The sequence below is a fragment of the Meles meles genome, chromosome 7, assembly GCF_922984935.1.
Source record: "Meles meles chromosome 7, mMelMel3.1 paternal haplotype, whole genome shotgun sequence".
Lineage (NCBI taxonomy): Eukaryota > Metazoa > Chordata > Mammalia > Carnivora > Mustelidae > Meles > Meles meles.
This window is the reverse complement of record NC_060072.1, coordinates 77,842,794-77,866,206: the sequence shown is the minus strand read 5'-3', so window position 1 is coordinate 77,866,206 and position 23,413 is coordinate 77,842,794. Positions and strand designations below refer to the sequence as shown.

At 34.7% G+C, this 23,413-nt stretch overlaps 1 protein-coding gene across 1 annotated transcript in view; it reads right to left on the bottom strand.

Moving 5' to 3' along the window:
* The window catches only part of C7H12orf40 (chromosome 7 C12orf40 homolog), an 82,001-nt gene that overhangs the window by 21,241 nt on the left and 37,347 nt on the right, over nt 1-23,413 (bottom strand). Inside the window, 3 exon segments of the mRNA XM_046011812.1 lie at nt 11,411-11,471; nt 12,542-12,611; nt 12,821-13,350. Coding sequence (XP_045867768.1) covers nt 11,411-11,471; nt 12,542-12,611; nt 12,821-13,350 — 661 coding nt within the window.

Here is a 23,413-nt window from a genome sequence, read left to right as displayed (position 1 = left end):
CAGTATCAAATAAATGAGTATTCATATTATTGGAGCCCCAAAAGGAAAAGGAGCAGAGACAGAAAACTTACTTGAAATTTTAACCAAAAACTTCCCTAACCTGGGGAAGGAAACAGAGTTCCAAATAAGCTGAACCCAAAGAAACCACATCAAGACACATAATCATGTTTTTGTAATTAAATTACAAGAAAAGAATTTTTAAAGCAACAAAAGAAAAATAACTCATTATATACAGGTAAACCCCACAAAACTATCATCAGATTTTTCAACAGAAACTTCCAGGCCAGAAGAAAGTGGCATGACATATTCAAAGTGTTGAAAGGAAAAACTACTAATGAAGAGTATTCTACCCAGCAAAGCTGTCCTTCTGAATAGGAGAGATAAAGAGTTTTCCAGATAAGTAAAAAGCTAAAGAATTCATCACTAGACTTGGCTTTACAAGAAATGTTAAAGGCATTTATTAAAGCTGAAATAAAAGGTCTCAATTAGTAACAGGAAAACATATGAAAGTATAAACTTACTGATAAAGGTAAATATATACTAAAATTCAAAATAATGTTGTAAAGGGGGTAGGTTACTCACTTACAAAGCTAGTTTGAATGTTAAAGACAAAAGTAATAAAAACAACTACAACAATTTGTTAATAAATACTAAGACTAAAAGAAGTTGTGACATAAAAAACTAACGTGTTGGGGGTAGTAAAACTATAGAACTTTAGAATGCATTTGACTTTAAGTTTTTTATCAAGTTGAAATGTATTGTTATCAATAGAAGTTGTTTTATATAAGCCTCATGGTAACCACAAAGCAAAACCTACAATAAATAAACAAGATGTAAAAAGAAATGAATCTAACACTATAAAAAAATCATCAAATCACAGAGGAACAGAGCAAGAGAAGAAACAACAAAGGAATTATACAACAGCCAAGACATAATAAGCAAAATATAAATTATCCCAAGTCTATTATTAATAAGTTTTTTAGACAAATATGGACTAAATAAATTTCTCCCATCAAAAGATACAGAGTGGCCAAATGGATCTTTTTTAAAAATCCATTTATATGCTCTGTTCTAAAGTCTCATTTCACACGTAAGGACACATATAGACTAAAAGTGAAAGGATGGAAAAAGGTATTTCATGAAAATGGATACCAGAAGAAAGCTGGAGTGGGTACAAATAGACAAAATAGACTTTAAAACAAGACTTTAATTAAGAGACAAATAAAGTCATTATCTAATGAAATAGAGATGAATCCAAGAAGAAGATGCAACATTTGAAAATATGTAAGAGCCTAACATAGGAGTATCTAAATATATAAAACAAAGATGAACAGACCTAAAGAGAGAAACAGCAATATGATAACCATTGGGAACTTGAATACCCCCCACTTTCCTCAGTGGATAAATCCTCCAGACAGAAAATCTGAAGAAAACACTGGCCTTCAATAACACTTTAAACCAGATGTACTAAACAGATATATACAGAGCACTTCACTCAAAAGCAATAGCATATACATTCTTCTCAAGCACATATTGAATATTTTCCATGATATATTGTATTTTAGGCCAAAAACAAGTCAATAAATTTAAGAAGACTGAAATCACATAAGCCATGTTTTCAAACCATAATGATATGAAAATAAAAATTACAAGAGGGAAACTGGAAAATGGATAAGCATATGAAAATTATACAACATGTTCTTAAACAACCAATGGCTGAAAAAAATAATCAAAAAAAATTTTAAGTACTTGACACAAATAAAAAATGGAAATACAAACTATCAAAACTCTGGAATGCAGCAAAAACAGTTATAAATGGTAAGTTTGTAGTGATAAGCACCTATATTAAGAAACAAGAAAGATCTCAAACAACCTAACTTTATACCTCAAGAAACTAATGAACTGAACCTACAAGTAGAAGAAAGTAAATAACAAAGATCAGAGTAGAAATAAACGAGACAGAAACTAAAAAGATAATAGAAAAAAATAATGAAACTAAGAGCTGGTTGTCTGAAAAGATAAAAAAAAATTTACAAACACACTCAAAAGGGTAAAAAGAGGACTCAAAATCAGAAATGAAAGAGATGTTATAACTGATAACAGAAAAACAGATCATAAGAAACTAAGAACAACAATAAACCAACAAACTGAATGACCTAGAAGAAATCAGTAAATCAAACTACCAAGACTGATTCATTAAGAAATTGAAAATATGAATATACCAATTACTAGTAAAAAGATTGAATTAGTAATCAAAAACTTCCCCATAAGCAAAAGTCCAGAACTAATGGCTTCCTGGTGAATTCTATCAAACTACCAAACATTTTAAAAAGAATTACCATCAATCCTTCTCTAAAACTCTTCCAAAAAATAGAGACAGGAACACTTCCAAACTCATTTTATGAAGCCAGCATTATCTTGATACAAAAACCAGAAAAGGACACTACAAGAAAAGAAATTATAGGATAATATCCTTAAAGAACATGGATTCAAAAATCTTGAAAATACTAGCAAATTATATTTAATAATACATTAAAAGGATTATACACCATGATTGAGTGGGATTTATTCTAGGATTGTAAAGACAGTTCAACACTGAAGGATAAGAATCATATGATCATCTCAAAAAATGCAGAAAAGGCATTTGACAAAATTCAACATCCATTCCTGATTAAAACTTGCAACAAATGAGATATAGGGAACATACCTTGACAGAATAAAAGACATATATGTTCAGCCTATAGCTAACATCACACTAAAGAGTAAAATGCTCAAACTTTTTCCTCTAAGATCAGGAATAACACAAGGATGTCTACTCTGGCCACTTTCATTCAACATGATACTAGAAGTCCTAGGTAGAGCAATCAGGCAAGGGGAAAAAAAAAAACAGGCTTCCAAAACAGAAAGGAACAATTAAAATTACCTTCATTTGCAGATATCATGATACTATCTGTAGAACACCCTAAACACTCCACCAAAAAACTGTTAGAAATAATAAATAAATTCAGTAAAGTTGCAGGTTACATAAACAATACACAAAATCAGTTGCACTTCTATACACTAATAATGAGCTATCAGAGAAATTAAGGAAACAATCCTATTTACAATTGCATCAAAAAGGATAAAATACCTAGGAATAAATCTAACCAAAGAGGTAAAAGATCTGTAAACAGAAAACTGTAAGACACTGATGAAAGACACGGAAGACACAAATAACTAGAAAGATAATCTGTGCTCATGAACTGGAAGAATTTAACTTGTTAAAATGTCCACACTACCCAGAGCAGTTCCAAGACAACCCTCATCAAAATTCTAATGATATTTTTCACAGAAGTAGAACACGTAATCCTAAAGCTTGTACGGAACCATAAAAGACCCTGAATAGCCAAGGCAATCTTGAAAAAGAACAAAGCGAGAAGCATCACAATTCTTAATTTCAAACAATGCTAGAAAGCTATAATAATCTGGGGCGCTTGGATGGCTCAGCAGGTTAAGCATCTGCCTTCGGGTCAGGTCATGATCTCGGGGTCCTAGGATCAAGCCTTGCACCAAGTTTCCTGCTCAGCAAGAGAGTCTGCTTCTCTCCCTCTTCCTCTCCCCCCGTTTGTGCTTGCTCTCTCTCTCAAATAAAAAATCTTAAAAAAAAAAAAAGCTACAGTAATCAAAACAGTATGGTACTAGCATAAAAACAGGCAAAGACCAATGAAACATAATAGAAAGCCAAGAAGAAAATATGCACATAATAGCCAATTAATTTATAACAAAGGAGCCAAAAATGTACAGTAAGGAAGGATAGTCTCTTCAATAAATGGTGCTAGGAAAACTGGTTAGCTACATGCAAAATAATGAAAGTGGACCCTATCTTACACATACACAAAAATTAACTTAAAATGGAATAAAGACTTGAACATAAGACCCAAAACCATAAAGCTGCTAGAAGAAAACAGAAGGGGTAAAGCACCTTGACATTGATCTAGAATAATTTTCTGGATTTGACACCAAAAACAAATGCAACTGAAGTAAAACTAAACAAGTAAGACTACATTAAACTAAAAAAACCTCTGCAAAGCAAAGGAAACAACACAATGAAAAGGCAACTACAGAATGGGAGTAAATATTTGTAAACCATTTATCTGATAATGGTTTAATAACCAAAATATGTAAAGAATTCCTACAATTCAAAGCAAAATACCAACAATCTAATTAAACAGTTGGCAGAGGAACTGAACAGACTTTTACCCAAAGAAGACATACATGGTCAACACGTAAACAAAAAGGTGCTCAATATCGTGAATCATCAAGAAAATGCAAATCAATAAAACCCCAATGAGACAGCACCTCACACTTGTTAAAATGGCTAATACCATAAAGACAAGAAGTAACAAGTATTGGCAAGGATGCGGAAAAAAGGAAACCCTTGTGTATTGCTGGTGGGAATGCAAATTGGTCAGCCATTATAGAAAACAATGTAGTGTCCTCAAAAATTAAAAACAGAACTACCATATGATCCAAAGAATCCACTTCCAGTAATTTTTCCAAAAGAAATGAAGACAGTGACTTGAAGTGATTATCCTCACTCCCTTGTTCATTGCCATTATTTACTACAGCTAAGACATGGAAATGAACTAAGTATCCTTAGATGGGAAAATATATAAAGAAGATGTGGTATACACATTCAATGGAATATTATTCAGCTATATTAAAGAAGGAAACCCTGCCATTTGCAGCAACATGAATGGAACTTGAGGGCATTATGCTACATGAAATTAAGTTAGACAAAGAAAAACAAATACCATATGATCTCACTTACATGTGTAACCTAAAAATATTAAAATTAAATACAAACTCATAGATTCAGAAAACCAGATAGGTGGTTTTCTAGAGGTGGAGTATAGGCACAAGGGATGAAGGCTGTCAAAAAACACAAACTTCTAGTTATAAAATAAGTCCTGGGATGTAATGTATAGCATGGTGACTAAAATTAGTAAATCACTATTATATATTTGAAACTTCCTAGAGAGTAGATCCTAAAAGTTCTTATCACAAGAAAAACACATTTTTAACTGTTGTATGGTAATGGATGATAACTAGATCAATTCTGGTGATTATTTCAGTTTATACATATATCAATCATTATGTTGTACACCTGAAAGCAATAAATTGTTATATATAATTAAATCTTAATAAAAATAATTATTATACTCCTCCGAGACCTGTTCTTTCATATTCCCTTCCACATCCAACAAAAAGATCTTGGACCACCTCTACACGTTCCATTCCCCACTATATGCCATCGGAGATGGATTTTTGTTTGTTTTCTCTGTGTGCTTCTGTTTCTGCATTAATTCTGCCTCAGTAGGAACTACCTGTTCTGATTTTACCAGTCAGTGGGCAGGCAAACCCTACCTTTCTTCTGCTCGTACCTCTTCTTTCTTTCCAGTTCTGACTTCTGCCTTTGTAGCTCTTGCAGAATTTAGGATTTTAGCCAGGGTTCTGCTATAGCACAAATTAAAAACCCTATGCCTGGTCTACCCGAAGAAATTCTCATAGCATCATATTCCCTTCAGGCTCCACCAATGGGCTTATTTTCTTTTCTGATTTGCTCTAGCCACACTCAAGCTGCCATAAATGTACTCAAACAGAGTTTGTTTTTTCAGTTTTCTTTTTCTGTTTTTTTTTTAAGATTTTATTTTTATTTATTTGACATACAGGGATCACAAGTAGGCAGAGAGAGAGAGAGAGAGAGAGGAAGGGAAGCAGGCTCCCTGCTGAGCAGAGAGCCCGATGTGGGGCTTGATCCCAGGACGCTGGGATCATGACCTGAGACGAAGGCAGAGGCTTTAACCCACTGAGCCACCCAGGCGCCCGTTTTTTCAGTTTTCTAACCTGCTGACAATTCCTTCTTTGAGAGAATATATCTATATTATTCTTTTCGGGAAAACAGAAGTTCTAGGAGTAACAGGACAGCATCTGACATTACTGACCATATTCCCCTCCTTGAAAATCTATTTTTCTTTTGTACCATTCTTCTAGTAGAATTCATCAAACCTGTCTAAAAATTCATTCTTTTTTTTTTTTAAATAAACATATAATGTATTTTTATCCCCAGGGGTACAGGTCTGTGAATCACTAGGTTTACACACTTCACAGCACTCACGATAGCACATACCCTCCCCACTGTCCATAACCCCCTCCCCCTCTCCCAACCCCACCTCCCCCCAGCAACCCCCAGTTTGTAAATGACTCTTAATCTCATTCTGTCTCTTTTTCTGGCTTCTCTTCTACTGAGTGTCCTCCAACTTTAAATGTTGTGGCTTGTCAGCACTCTTTGCTCTTAGTCTATACATTTTCTCTTGGAAATCACATGTGTAGACACAAATGTATTCAATTACCATCTATTTACTGAATACTAAAAGCCTCTTCTGACTTCAAGCTCTTGCTATATAAATGGCTATGACACGTCTTCATATATATCACAGATTTTTCAGAAGACTTCAATTAACCTCAATGTGTCAAAACTTAACTGATACCCTTTTAGAAATCTCTCATTCTGAATTCAAGAAATGCTAGGTAACAAAAATAAATCACAAAATGTATAATGCTTAAACAATTATTTCTTTATCAAGTAAATAATCGAAAATGAGTTTTCCTAGTCAGTAGGTAATCTTCTTCCATCTGGTGATTTAGATTCAGTCCCTCCTATCTTATGGATGCAAACATTCCTTAGGGTTTCACTACCATCTAGCACTCACAAGGATACCACAGAGAAGGAATCTTCACTGTGCATGAAAACAATGCACATCACTTCTGATATCGTTCTATTATTGAGCCATATGGCCAAATTTAGATGGATGGAAGATTTGTAAAAGTGTTCCTTTCAAAATAACAGCTCTATTCTATAAAAGAGAGTACATAAAATTTGGTGGAGAGTTAACCTTTTCTGCAACCATCTCTCATATTTTCAATCTTGGTGAACGGCATCATCCCATCAACTACTCATTTACCCAAATCATAAATACAGGTCTTTCATTTTTTCCTTCTCACTTAACTAATCATCAAGTTCTTTCAAATGTAGAACTTCTAAATCTTTGCTGGCTTTTCCCTGTTTCCATCCTCAATGCCACTCCTCAACTTTTTAATACCCTGATGTTATCATATTCCTCTGCTAAAAATTTTTTTAGTGGCTCTCTGATGATAGGAAATTAAACTATTATATGTCATACAAGTTCTTTTATGATCTGGTCCCTTACAACGTCCAGAATTATTTCTTGCCGTCCCTCAACCCCTATTACTTATAGTTTCTAAAAGAAGCTATATTCCTTCACCTCTTAGTTTATATCTATATTGCTCTTTCTTCATAGGATGAAGTTAACTTACTGACATCCAGATCAAAAGTTTTCTCCTCTATCATCTTCCTCTGAGTGCCCATGAAACTTAAAACTGTCTTTTTATTATTTATTATTGAATTGACATAAAAGTTTACATTAGCTTTGGGTATACAACATACTGATTTAATCATTCTACATATTACTCAATGCTCACTATAACTACAGTTACCATCTGTCATCATACATTATTACAATATTACTGGCAACAGTTCTTAAGCTATACTTTCCATTTCCATGAGTTATTTTATTTTATATTTATTTTATAATCCTCTTCACCTATTTTGCCCATCCCCCACCAACCTTCCCTCTGGCAACCACCAGTTTGTTCTCTGTATTTAAAAGTCTTGGTTTATTGTTTGCTCATTCATTTTATTTTTTACATTCCACATATAAGTGAAATCATATGGTATTTGTTTTTCTCTGATTTATTTCATTTGCCACAATACTCTCTAGGTGCATCCATATTGTCACAAATGGTGCTCGCTTCGGCAGCACATATACATATTGTCACAAATGGCAAGATCTCATTCTTTTTTATGGCTGAGTAACACTCTACTGTTGTGTGTGTGTGTGTGTGTGTGTGTGTGTGTGTGTGTGTGTGTGTGCATACTCACATATATATGCATACACATACCACAATTTCTTATTCATTCATCAACTGAGCATTTGGGTTCCTTCCATATCTTGGCCACTGCATATAATGTTGCAATAAAGATTGGGATGCATATACCTTTTCAAATTAGTATTTCTGTTTCTAAGACATATTTGTCTTTAGATTTTATTTATTTACTTGATAGAGTGAATGAGAAGGAGAGCATGAGTGGGGGCAGAGGCAGAGGGAGAAGCAGGCTCCCTACTGAGCAGGGAGCCCTATGTGGGGCTCGATCCCAGGACCCCAGGATCATGACCTGAGCCGAAGACAGCTACTTAACTGACTGAGCCACCTAGGTGCCCCATATTTCTGTTTTTTGGGGGTAAATACCCAGTAATGAAATTATTGGATTGTGCGATATTTCTATTTTTACTTTATTAAAGTTCAATACTGATTTCCATAGTGGTTGCACCAATTTTTATTCCTACCAACATGCTGGTGCCTGACCTTTTCACAAGTATACCAAAAAGGAGTCATTTAGAGGTCCCTGTCCTTAATTATAAACAGAAGCCTTTTCAATTTTGGCTGTATTTTGCTCACATGACAGAATGTGTAAGTAAACCAAACAGACAGCTAAATGACTATTTGGATGAATTTGATATGTATTTTATGAAACTACATTCTCTACAAAGCAGTAAATAGTCGACCTTAGGCACCAGAAGAATCCAAGTATTGAGTAAATCAAAGAATATAAGTTTGTAATTCAAGTTAATCTTTCAATAGCTAAAACTGAAGGGCAGTTTTCATAGACAACTTTTAAATTTCTGCAGTTGAGGCATCAGGACAGATAACCAGAAGTTTTGCATATATTGTTCATGAAAAGATAGAGAATGTATTTCCAATATTAAAAATTGAAATTAATCCTCCACATCCTCCTCAATAGTTGTTATTTCTTGTCTTTTGTATACTGGCCATTCTGACTGGTATGAAGTAGTATCTCATTGTGTTTCTGATTTGCATTTCCCTGATGATTAGTGACGTTGAGGATTTTTTTATGTTTGTTTTCATGTGTTGGTTTTTTTTTCATCTGTTTGTCTTCATTGGAAAAATGTCCATCCAGGTCTTCTGCTCATTTTTTAATCAAATTGTTTGCTTGCTTGGGGATGAGTTGTATCAGTTCTTTATACATTTGGGGCATTAACTTCTTACTGGATATATATAATTTGTAAATATTTTCTCCTGCTAAGTAGGTTGCCTTTTTAATTTGTTGGTCGTTTCCTTTGCTGTGCAAAAGCCTTTTATTTGGGTGTATTTTAGTTCATTTTCACTTTTGTTTCCCTTGCCTGAGGAAACACAGCCATAAACATGTTGCTAAGGCTGAGAAGAACAAAACTGAAGGTATCACAATCCCAGATTTCCAGATAGACTACAAAGCTACAGTAATCAAAACACTATGGTACTGGCACAAAACCAGACACATAGATCAATGGAACAGGATAGAGAGCCACAGAAATAAACCCACGTCTATATATCAATTAACCTACAACAAAGGAGATAAGAATATAAAATGGGGAAGAGTCTTTCCAAAAAATGATATTTGGAAAACTGGACCACTACATGCAAAAAAATAAAAACAGACCGTTTTTCCTATACCATACATAAAAATTAATTCAAAATGGATCAAAGACCCCAATCTAAGAACAGAAACCATAAACTCCTAAAAGAAAACTTAGAAGTGTCTTTTACTAAGTTTTAACTGCCTTTTGTAAAAACCCCAATTGGAGCAAATGTATCTAAATGCACTAGGTTGTTTGTTTGTTTCAGTATAACTACTAGACTGTAACTCCCGAAAGATACATTCCATGTCCTTTTGTCTCTGTACCTCTTGTCATCTTGTGCATAATAGAATCTAAGCATCAGAAGAACAAAAACTTTTGTTATTTTACCACTGTAGTCACAGTGTCTACCTAGTATATAAAAGACACTCAATAAATTATATTAAATGCATTCGTAATATGCAGTCAGTGTGTATTTATTGAAGACAAAAAGAGAAAACAGTGTAGTAGAAAATATATTCTGAAGCAGCACCTGGGTGGCTCAGTCGGTTGAGCATCAGACTCTTGATTTCTGCTCAGAATCTTGGGCTCAAGCCCCACATTGGGCTTCCTGCTCAGTGGAGAGTCTGCTTGTCTCTCTACCTCTGTACCTCCCTCTGCTCTCTTTCTCTCTAAAATAAATTTTAAAATAATAAAATTTTAAAAAATATTAAGAGTCTGGGGCACCTGGGTGGCTCAGTGGGTTAAGCCGCTGCCTTCAGCTCATGTCATGGTCTCAGGGTCCTGGGATCGAGACCCGCATCGGGCTCTCTCCTCCGCAGGGAGCCTGCTTCCCCCTCTCTCTCTGCCTGCTGCTCTACTAGTGAACTCTCTCTCTGTGTCAAATAAATAAATAAATAAATAAAATATTTTAAAAAAAATATTAAGAGTCTGAATCCTTGTTTGAGTATGTTACCTTGAACAAGTCATTTCATCTCTTTAAATCAGAGTCTCTTTTGCACTGAAGATCTTACAGAATCCGGCTCTTATAGGTTAGGAATGAAGTACATAAAGCTCCTAGCACAAAACCTGGACTGTTGTAACAATCACACACCCTTATTATGAGCAGCAGTTACAACTTACGTAACCAATGTTTATAGCTCTTTCAATATTCTTAAACATGTAACAATGTTGACCATAGCACACTAAAACCTAAATATTTTCATCTTGGAAGAAATTTTATAGGACTTCCTAAAAGAATTTTTAAAATATCTATATTGACTCACAAAACAAACTGAGAGTTGCCAGGGGTGGGGGTGGGTAAGGAGAGGGTGGTAGGGTTATGGACATTGGGGAAAGTATGTGCTATGGTGAGTGCTGTGAAGTGTATAAACCTGGTGATTCACAAACCTGTACCCCTGCGGCTAATAATACATTATATGTTAATAAAAAAAATTTTAAAAATTTTTGAAAATCTAGATTGATTTGTCTTAAAGCATATTACCGGTTCACGAAGGTGTTAATTTTATTTCTAAATCCAAGCCAGAATTTCCCCAGAATAAAAAAAAATGTATTAATCTCAGAGGAAATTTTTTGATAAAAACTAACTTTAAAACAAAGTAAAGTGTCGGGGCGCCTGGGTAGCTCAGCGGTTTAAGCCTCTGCCTTCGGCTCAGGTCATGATCTCAGGGTCCTGGGATCGAGCCCCGCATCGGGCTCTCTGCTCAGTGGGGAGCCTGTTTCTCCCTCTCTCTCTGCCTGCCTCTCTGCCTACTGTGACCTCTCTCTGTCAAATAAATAAATAAAATATTAAAAAAAAAAGTAAAGTGCCAATAATAAAATATGACATAACAACAAATGACTTAACTGGAACGATAATGGAAGATGTACTTTACCTCACCAAATCCAAAGTCCCATGACTGCTTAGAACACAATTCTTCCAAAGGCATATTACCCCTAAGGATCATAAGTAAGAGGCTTTTAAAGTGTGCCTTATTTCCAATTGAAAATTTACTACTCTAAATTATGGTTTCCAAAGTTGGCTTCAGGTCAGAATTATAAGAGAAGATTTTTGAAAACCAATTCATAAGCTCCAAACTAAAGAGCTTATTTATTATGTGTGGATCAAATGTGGCATTTTTAATTTTAAAAAGTTGCCCCCCTCAAGTGATGTAGACCTGCAGCCAGACTTGGGAACTGTATCTAAATCACTTTCATAAAGTACATTTTAAAATTCAAGGCCTGCCATGCTGTTTTTCATTCACAAGTTTCTGAATATTTGGGGATTTGACAACAAAGCAGCTAATTTACTGATTTTATTAAATAAGGTGTGACTCTGCATTTTAAATAATTTGTTGTGCCAATCCCATAAAAATAGCAACTATATGCTCTTTTTATAAATAGATATTTTAAGTATTTCCATAAGTATTTTCAAAATAAAAATATATTCTAGTTCATGATTTTCAGTTACCAAAATCTGACTAAATTACAATTATTACCAAGAAAGTTTGGGCTATTCTGAAACCAGAAATTTTGTTTATTAATTCCCTATAAACAACAGTCCCATAAAATGTTAATATGCTTATGCCATTATTGTTGAATTCTATCACTCTTTTGTTCTGATTCTATACTAACCAATCAAATCTTCCCAGGAGAGCTGAGCCAAAAGTTAGAAAATATGCTTACCATGCAAGTAAGCATTCCTATATTATGTGACTCTTCTATTCCTTACTGTAAATTAATAAACTACACTCTGGTAAGTATGTAAGTTTCTTGAACACATAAGTGAATTTTCTCAAACCTAATTAATACTAAGATTCCAGATATTTTTGCAATAGCAAATATGAGCACCATCCTCTCAAATGAGTTGATATTACCAAGATTCTGACAGCTGAGAAGCCTTCCCTGAAGCTAGTCTATCCAATTCCAGAAAGCAATATGCCTACTGACTTTTCATCAATTCAAACATTCAACATGCACTATCCTAGATCCTGATTTGTATTCCCCAGATTTACCTAAAAACTTACATATGATTCACTGGGTATTTCTGGCTTCCCTTCTGTGGTGTCTTCTCTTGGTAATCACATTTAAATTTTCCTTTAAAAATAAAAGTATGCATTGAATTCAAAACCTTAACAGAGACTTTTTTAATTTGAAGCTTACAAACTACATAGAAGAACATTACTGATCCAAAAAGTCTTATAAAAGAATGTCATTCTATTTTTAACTTCCTATTTTTACACACACACACATATACCGAAAACAAAAAACCTCAATAGATTATGTTTTCCATGTATAACACTCACCTTTTTTTTCAGAGCTGGGTGCATAACAATTGTTTTCAAAAGATGCACTAAGAGTATTTCTTTCATTATTATGGTAATCTTCTTGATACCTCTTGTTTGGCTGACACTTTTCTGGACAACTTGTTTTATTAAAAGTAGAACTACTAACAGTCAACTCTGGATCTGAAAAAATACTTCTGATGTATCTATCAGTTGAATCATTTTTATGATAACCTGTGATAGCACAAATATCTCCCATACTGTCATTACCACACTGGTCAAACGTTTTCTTTATCCTCTGTTGATCTATGTTTAATAAACTGATGACATTTTCACAAATAAAAGAGTTACAATTCTCTGATTTAAGGCTGGCTGTTGGCTGGTTCACATCTGCAAGAAAATTTGAAACCTCTCTTCTATTTTCTCCCCAAATATGTTTTACTGATTGTTTTTCAGTAAGGAATTCTGACTGTCTTCGTTCATTCATGCTTCCACATTCTTCATCCATAACCACAACAGGTCTTCCAGTAAGGAAATTCCTATTGTCTGGACTTTGAGATAAATAAAAACACATTTAGCAAGAAAAATATACAGCATTTTCATTTCAAAACAACTAAATTCTTAGAGAACATACTGAGTAACTACTAATACTTACCTACACTATGTTCTAATTTTTTAATTTAAATACACAATTTTGCTTTGTGTCAAATTTGTCTAATGTACTATTCTAGTACATTAATGAGTATGAAAATAATCTACACTTAATTCAGTATTTCAAAATGAAAATTAGCATAGGTTCAATTTACTGTTATATTAACAACCAAAAAAAAACCTGTAGTTTGTCTTATCATCTATAATAAGATCTAGTGAATAACCTAAACAATTACTATGTATACTTCTGCTTCATTTAACCAGATAAAGATATTTTAAAACTGTGCAGAGTAAAATTACCCCGGTAAACATAAATCAAATAGTCATGAGAATATTATAATAGATTTTTCTCAATCTAACAACTCTGAAGTTTCCAAGGCAGAAAAGTAAATACAAATGCATATATAAATAATAAAGCCAAAATATAAATTAGATGAAAAGGTTAGACTAGATAAATTTTAAGTTCCTTTCTAATGCAGAAGTCATAATTCTACTTTATGTCCAACTTGTATCAAATCAAGGTATCAAAGGACATAATTAGAAATCAAGATATTTCAAAATTTGTTGTCACTGACGATCAACAAATTCACTTGGGGTTGGATTGTTCCAGAGATTGGAGGTACTAAAGAAATTTAGAAAAGAAATATAGGCCACTAAAACTCTGACTGATTTCCAATTTTATTTTTTAAGTTATTTTTAAATGCCTAACAAGCAGGTATACTTGTTATGTTCCAGACACTATGCCATCTGTTGTGGACAGAGAAATAAAAGAATTCAATATGCTGTTAAGGAGAGATGTTTTACCCACAAATGTTCACAGATTACAATCCTACACTATTAATCAACATAGGTCTCACTGGGGTTTTGGGCAATATAATGCTATTATATTATATCAAAAGGCATAACATATAGTATGCAATAATATACAACATTAACACCAGAGAAATTTTTATTACTCTAAATTTTAAAAAATGTAAAGACAGACTTATCTATATATATTAAACAGATATTTAATGTATGCCAATTATGTGGTAGGGAGATAATACAGCTTATATTCTAGTTAAGGAAAATAATTAACTATTAATAAGTACAAAGGATAAAAGAAATACAGAAATAAACAAATAAAAAAGATAGTTACAGTGCCTTTATAGATGCTACAAGATCATATGATGGAATAACTTGTGTTAGAAGTCCTGTATCAGATGATCTGGTTGGAAAAGCCCCTAGTAAGGAAGTGATAAATAAGTGAAAGACCCAGAATGGTTAAACATGTGAAGAAAGGAGTAAGCCTACTCCAAGGGGACAGAGTAATAATCACAAATGCAAAATATGCCACACATTTGAGAAACAAAAAGAAAAGAACAGGGGTGTCTGGGTGGCTCAGTAGGTTAAGCGTCTGCCTCTGGTTCAGGTGATGATCTCAGAGTCCTGGGATGGAGTCCCAAGTTGGGCTCCCTGCTCAGTGGGAAGTCTGCTTCTCCCTCTGCCCCTCCCCCAGCTTGTGCTCTCTTATCACTCTCTCAAATAAATTAAATCTTAAAAAAAAAAAAAAAGATTGCATAGAATCAGAGAAGGAAATGGCCCCAAATTACACAGAACTTCATATTTTTAATTCAAGCAAAATTAATATACAGTGCTACATTAATTTCAGGTATACAATATAATGATGCAATAATTTTATACACTACTCAGTGCTTAACATGGTAAGTGTACTCTTAATCCCCTTTACCTATTTTACTGACCCTCCCCACCCAATTCCCCTCTGGTAACCACCAGTTTGTTTTCTAAATTTAAGTGTCTGGGGTTTTTTTGTCTCTTTTTTCCTTGTTCATTTGTTTTTAAATTCCCCAAAAGTGAAGTCATATGGTATTTGTCTTTCTTTGACTAACTTGTTTCACTTAGCATTATACTATTATAGATCGATTCATGTTGTGGCAAATGGCAAGATTTCATTTTTTATGGCTGAGTAATATTCCATTGTGTGTGTGTGTGTGTATCGCCTTTATCCACTATGGATGGAACTTGGGTTGTTGCCATAATTAATCCATTGTAAATAATGCTGTAATAAACAAAGGGGTACATACATCTTTTTGAATTAGTGTTTTAATTTTCTTAAACACCCAGTAGTGGAATTACCTGTCATATGAATAGAGCTTCATTTTTTAAAAGAACAATAAGAAACATTGAAAGGTTCTAAATATAAAAGTAAAACTGATTTGCTTTTTGCCTTGAAAAATATCAGTTTGACTGCCAGGTGAATATAAGTTTCAAACTTCCAAATGGCCAAAATGAAGCAAGAGGAACTAGACCTACCCTCCTGACTGGTGCAATCGAAAAACTGGACAAAATATATGAGATAAAAGTTTTCATATATGGGGGCGCCTGGGTGGCTCAGTGGGTTAAAGCCTCTGCCTTCGGCTCAGGTCATTATCCCAGGGTCCTGGGATCGAGCCCCACATCGGGCTCTCTGCTCCGCAGGGAGCCTGCTTCCTCCTCTCTCTCTGCCTGCCTCTCTGCCTACTTGTGATCTCGGTCTGTCAAATAAATAAATAAAATCTTTAAAAAAAAAAGTTTTCATATATGGACCATCAAGTAGAAAAGGATAATGATTCTTGAGAAAGAAAGAAAGCAACTGAGGTGAACCTCATGACTGCTCCTAGCTTACTGCCTACAGAAAGTATAAACAGAAATCCCAGTCAGAGCTCACAGATTCCCTGTGTTGAGAAAACAGAGCTGGGGGTTCAGAAAGAATACAGAGGATAGAGTTCACAGGGCAGAGTATCCTTAGAAGAGTGCTTCAAGGGGAGAGCATTCTGGAGATCTAGGGAGAGGTCTCAAATCTTCAGCTAAGTATTGATCAGCACATGCCTATGAAGAAATTATACCCAAGCCTGGAGGTGGGGAAGAGAATAAAGTATCTAACAGGGTAAGATGGATTAAGTCCAGGAACTCACATACAGATGGAAAAACTTTGTATTTGCACCAACCAGAGTGGAAAAACCTCATAATTCAAAAGGAATACAGAGTATTCAGAAGGGTATTGCCTCAGCAGAGGGCAAAATTAAGTATAGGCTAAAGGCATATGTGGTCCTGCCTAACAAAATTTAAAGCAAACCTCAGTCGGATCATAGTATTTCCAAATAACTAAACTGTATCCAGAATAAAGCTTAGGATAATTTATAGGGATACAAACATTTCCAGACAACCAAAAACATGAAATTCAGAATTTACAGAATCCAAATAAAATTACCAGGAATACAAAGAAGCGGAAAGTACAACCCGTAATAAGAAGAAAAATCAATTAGAAACAGACCAAGAAATGACAAAATGCTAGTATTTGTAGACAAAGACATCAAAAAAGTTATTGTGCCTATACTCAAGAAGATAGAGGAAAGACTGAGCATATTAAAATAAATGCATGAGAGATATAAATAAAAGTTAAATCAAACTTACAGAGATGAAAATTATACTGAACAGATTTATGAGTAGATGAGACATCAAAGAAGATACAACTACTGATTCTAGAGATAAAGCAATATAATCTACATAAGGTGAAACAGAGAAAAAAATACTAAAAATACATAAGCAAAGCATCAGTAAACTGGGACACAACTTCAATTGGACCAAGTTAATGTAATTTGAGTCCCCAAAGAGGAAAAAGAAATCAGAAAAAAATATTTTAAAAATAAATGACTGATCTGTTTCCAAATTTGATAAAAACAGTAAGTCCACAGATTTAAGAAGCTCAACACAGCCTAAACACAGGAAGTGCAAAGAAAATGAACATTCTAATCAATGGATAAAAATCCATGGTAGAAAGTACATGACAGAGAATCCATGATAGGAAAACCTTAAAAACAGAAAAATTATATATTGTATATACAGATATTAAGATAAAAATGACAGCAAATTTCTAGTTAGAAACAATGCAAGTCAAAAGACAGCTTTCAAAAAAAGTACAACACAGACAAGTATACAAAAGAGAAAAAAAATTAATCACTGGCAGACCCATACTAGAAGAAATGTTAAAGTCTTCAGAATTGAAGGAAAACATCACCAGATGAAATTCTAGATCTACACAAAATCAAGACCACCAAAAATGGTAAATTTGTGCTTAAATATAAAAAATGTCTTTTATAATCTTTTAAAAAGCAGTAATATATTACTGGATCTGTAACATATATATATATATATATATATATATATATATATATATATTCATATATATAAAATATATGAATATAAAACAAAGGCCAGAATGGAAAAATGAAAGCCTACTACTATGTTATTATACTAAACGTAAAGCTGTAGAACTTGAAGATAGACTGTGATAAATTAAAATATACACTATAAACTAAAGCAACCACTGAAAAACAAAACAGAGATAATAAACTAACAAAAGAGGTAAATTAAGACACAAAAACCACTCAAACAAAATAAAGGCAGATAAAGAGGAAAAGGAAACATTAAATGGGACAAATAAAAAAACCAGAGAACAGACTTAGGGACACGTAGGTAGCTTGGTCAATTAAGCGTCTGCCTTCAGCTCAGGTCATGATCTCAGGGTCCTGGGATTGAGTCCTGCATCAGGCTCCCTGCTCAGCGGAGAGTCTGCTTCTCCCTCTCCCTGTACCCACCCCCTCAACCACCTACCGCATGCTCATGCCCATTGTCTCTTGCTTTAATAAGTATCTTTTTAAAAAATTTTTTTAGAAAACAAGAGAACAGACTTAAACCCAACCATATCAATTATCACATTAAATGTAAACCATTACTTGACCATAACACAAGTCACAACAAATTTGAAAGGATTCAAATCATACAAAGGATGTTTCCTATCCACAAAGGTATTAATTTAGAAAGATACAGGAATGTCTTAGGATTTCTAGGAACCAAACAGCAAATTTCTGAATAACTCATGGATTGAAAAAGAAATCAAAAGAAAAATTAGGAAGACTTTCAACTGAATGAAAATTAAAACATCAACATTTGTAGGATGCAGCAAAAGCAGTTCATAGACAATTTATAGCATGAAAACACATAAATTAGAAAAGAAAAATGACTTCGAATCAATGACCATAGCTAAGACAATAGAAAAAAAACTAAATTAAATCCAAAAGGAATAAGCAAAATGAAATAACAGAATTCAATGAAGAAAAAATAGAAAATAAATATGTGAAACTAAAAAATTATTCTGTGAGTAATTATTATTACTATTATTAATTATTATTACTATTATTAGTAGTAAATTATTCTGTGAGATAAATAAAATTGGTGAGTCTCTATATCATAATGACTGGGGGAGGAATAAAAAGATATATGCACTAAAAAAAAATAAGAAAAAAAAATATGCACTCCAATGTTTACTGAAGCATTATTAATAATAGCCAAGATATGGAAACAACCTAAGTATCCACAACAATAAATAAATGGATAAAGAAGGGGTGTGTGTGTGTGTGTGTGTGTGTGTGTGTGTGAGAGAGAGATGAATACTACTAAATGTAAAAAAGAATGAGAGGAGGAGGAAAGATGGCAGAAGAGTAGGGGACCTCATTTCATCTGGTCCCTTGAATTTAGTTGGATCTATATCAAACCATTCTGAACACCCACAAGGTCAGCCTGAGATATAAGAAAATATACCTGGAACTCTAGAAGCAGAAAAGTGACTGCTTTTTGAAAGGTAGGATGAGGAGTTGTGAATCTGCAGGGAACTAACAGAAGATAAATGGAGGAAGGAGGGAGCCTCCATAATCTGGCTACTGGAAAGTGATATACCACTGGATTGCAAAATCAGAACCCTTAGAAATCTGCTCCAGGGAGAGACATCCCTTTCTGAAAAGGGTTTGGGGGATGAAAAGGGCAGAATTCTAGGTGGGTCATTGTGGTCTCAGAATCCCAGGAGACACAAAATCAACGAGCGTGCCTGAACCAGTACAGTGCCTAAGCAGGGGAACAAGGAAACTGGTTATGGTCAGAGAGGCCGGGAGGGACTCTCAGCTCCAGTCTCCATAAACTGCAAGCTCAGCCAGTTGGGAGACAACTCTTAGTCTGAGCACCCCAAAAAGGACTGGAAGGTGCAGGCCATTTCCCATCCCCTGGGAGGGGTAAAACAGCTACATCCACAAATGGGCAAAAGCTATCAGGGCCCTGGAAAAGACAGCAGGGTGACACCCAGTCATGACCTATGAATAGTGGAGCAGGGGCACACGTAATCCCACAACCATTCACAGGTCAAATACAAAAAGAGCACTGGCACTGACAGTTCCCTGGGATTCCCCTCAAGGAGGACTGCAGTTGACCCACACCACAGGAGTCTGCAGAGTATGGCACTCACAGAAGCGGAGACTGTTTGACCCAGAGGGTTTATTGAAGGGCGGACTAGGATCTGGGCTGAAGATCCAGCATGGCCACTTTTGCTCTGATCCTCTGAAGACGGCAGAAAGCCTCTAGGCAAAAAGAGCCACATACATGACCAGCTTACACTGAGCCCATCTCCCTGACAAGGGGCAGTGCAACCTGGCCCAGGAAAAGATACCTGAGAAACAGCACAACAGGCCTGCCCCCAAAAGAGACAGACTGGAAGAACAGGTGGACTACAACTCTATGGATTCCAAAAAACTGTAAAACTCTAGCGCTAGGAGAAAACAGTACATTGAGCTCCAGGTGTTTCCTCACAACTCGTTTATCTTTCAGTCTAAAATTTCCCATTCCTTTTTTTATTAAAACCTTTTTCCCATTTCAACTAGATTCTTATTTTACCAATTTATTTATTTATTTATTTATTTTTACCAATCTATGTTTTACTTTATTCTTTTTTCACTCTACTCAATTTTATTTTTAAATATATTTAATATTTATATTTTTATATTTATAATTTATATATTTAAAATTATATATATATATATATATATATATATATACACACACACACATATATGATATAAAGCTTTGCTTTCTTTGCAATTTTGAGATGCAGTGTCTTCTAACACACAGACCAAAATTCAATCAGGAACAAGTGGATCACCCTGTTTTGTCCACCCTGCGAGATTACAGTCTCTTCCGCTCCCCCCCACCGCCTTTCTTTTTTTTTTTTTTTTTTTTTGGTTTTGTTTACTTTTTCTGTTGTGGTTTCTGTCTGCTTCATATTTGTCTAGGGTGTATTTTGCTTGGGTCATTGTTGATATTTTGGACTCTGCTCATTAAAGCTTACCCATCTTTCTCTGGGCAAAATGACAAGAAGGAGGAATTCACAACAAAAGAAAAAACCAGGGGCGCCTGGGTGGCTCAGTGGATTAAGCCGCTGCCTTCGGCTCAGGTCATGATCTCAGGGTCCTGGGATCGAGTCCCGCATCGGGCTCTCTGCTCTGCAGGGAGCCTGCTTCCTCCTCTCTCTCTCTGCCTGCCTCTCTGCCTACTTGTGATCTCTCTCTCTCTCTCTCTGTCAAATAAATAAATAAATCTTTAGGAAAAAAAAAAAAAAAACAGAGGAAATGTTCTCTGCCACAGAGATAATCAATATAGATATAAGTAAGACATCAGAGATGGAATTCAGGAAAGCAATTTTGAAGTTAATAGCTAGGCTTGAGAAAAGCATACGTGACAGTACAGAATCTTTAGGGCAAAAATGAGATCTAATTAGGCCAAACTTAAAAATGCTATGAATGAGATGCAGTCTAAATTGGATGCTCTAACAGCTAGGGTCAATAAGGCAAAGGAAGAAAGTTGAGCAAAAGAGAGAAACACAACTCAGAGCCCATGAAGAAAGGCTTCGAGAATTTAATGATGCCTTGAAACAAACCAAAGTCAGAATTACTGGGGTCCCAGAATGGGTGGACAGAGAGAGAGAGCGCTAGAAGGTATATCTGAGCAAATCATGGCTGAGAATTTCCCTAATCTGGACAGAAGCAGAGGGCCCCTCCCAAAATCAACAAAAATAGATCAACACCCCAATATATAATAGTGAAGCTTGCAAATTCTAGAGAAAAAAAAGGTATACTGAGAGTAACTAAGGAGAGGAGGTTCCTTACGTACGGAGTGAAGAACATCAGAATAACATCAGATCTATCCACAGAAACCTGACAGGCCAGAAGGATCTGGCAAGACATAGAGGACTAAATGAGAAGAACACGCTGCCAAGAATACTTTATCCAGCAAGTTTCAGAATGGAAGGAGAGATAAAGAACTTGCATAACAGACAGAAAATGAAAGAATATGTGACCATCAAGTCAGCCCTGAAAAACATATTAAGGGGGATACTGTAAGTGCAAAGAGACCCCCCAAGAGTATAGACCAGAAAGAAACATAGAAAATCTACAGAAACAGGGACTTTACAGGCAATAATGGCACTAAATCTGTATCTTTCAATAACCACTCTGAATGTAAATGGACTAAATGCTCCAACCAAGAGACACAGCATATCAGATTGGATAAAAAAGCAACATTTCATATGCTGTCTACATGAAACTCATTTTAGACCTAAAGACACCTCCAGACTGAAAGTTAGGGGGTGAAGAACAATTGACCATGCTAACATACCTCAAAAGAAAGCTGGGGATAGCAATCTTCATATCAGACAAATTAGATTTTAAACCAAAGACTGTAATAGGGAGGAAGAGTACCACTGTATCATACTTAAAGGATCTATCCAACAATAAGATCTAACAATTGTAAATATGCCCCAAGCATATTAATTAATTAATAACCAAAGTAAAGAAACATATTTGATAATATTACATTACTAGTGGGAGATTTCAACACCCTACTCATAACAATGGACAGATCATCTAAGCAGAAGACCAACAAAGAAACAAGAGCTTTGAATGACATACTGGACCAGATGGACTTCACAAATATATACGGAACATTCGATCCCAAAACAAGAGAAAATTCATTCTTTTTAAATGCACATGGAACTTCTCTAGAATAGAACACATATTGGGTCACAAATGGTCTCAACTGATACCAAAAGACTGAGATTATTCCCTGCATATATTCAGACCACAATGCTTTGAAACTGGAACTCAATCATAAGGGGAAATTCAGAAGAAACTCAAACATTTGGAAGGTTAAAAAACATCCTGTTAAAGAATGAATGGGTCAACCGAGAAATAAAAAAGAACTTTAAAAATTCATGGAAACTAATGAGAATGAAAACACATTAGTTCAAAACCTCTGGGACACAGCAAAGGCGATCCTAAGAGGGAAGCACATAGCCTCTCTCAAAAAATTAGAAAAATCCCAAATATACAAAGCTAACCTTATACCTAAAGCACCTGGAGAAAAAAAAAAAAAAGAAAAGAAAGTCTAAACCCAGAGGAGAAGAGAAATAATAAAGATGAGAGCAGAAATCAGTGAAACAGAAACCAGGAGAATAGGAGAATGAAACTATAAGCTGGTTCTTTGAAAGAATTAATAAAATCAATAAACCTCTGGCAAGACTTATCCAAAAGAAAAGAGAAAGGACTCAAATTAATAAATCCTTGAATGAAATGGGAGATCATGACCAACACCAAGGAAACAAAGGCAATTTTAAGAACATATAATGAGCAACTATAAGCCAAGAAATTAGGCCAAATCTGAAGAAACAGATGCATTTCTGGAAATTTATAAACTACTAAAACTGAACCAGAAAAAAATAGAAAATCTGAACAGACCAGTGACCAGCAAGGAAATTGAAGCAGCTGTCAAAAACCTCCCCCAAAAACAAGAATCCAGGGCCAGATGGCTTCCCAGAAGAATTTATTGAACATATAAAGAAGAAATAATGCATTCTACTGAAGCTGTTTCAAAAAACAGAAATGTAAGTAAAACTTCTAAACTCATTCTACTCCAAACTCAAGCTAGCATTAGCTTGATCCCAAAATCAAAGACCCCATCAAAAAGGAAAATTACAGACCAATATCCCTGATGAAAATGGATGTCAAAATACTCACCAAGATACTAGCCAACAGGATCGAACAGTAA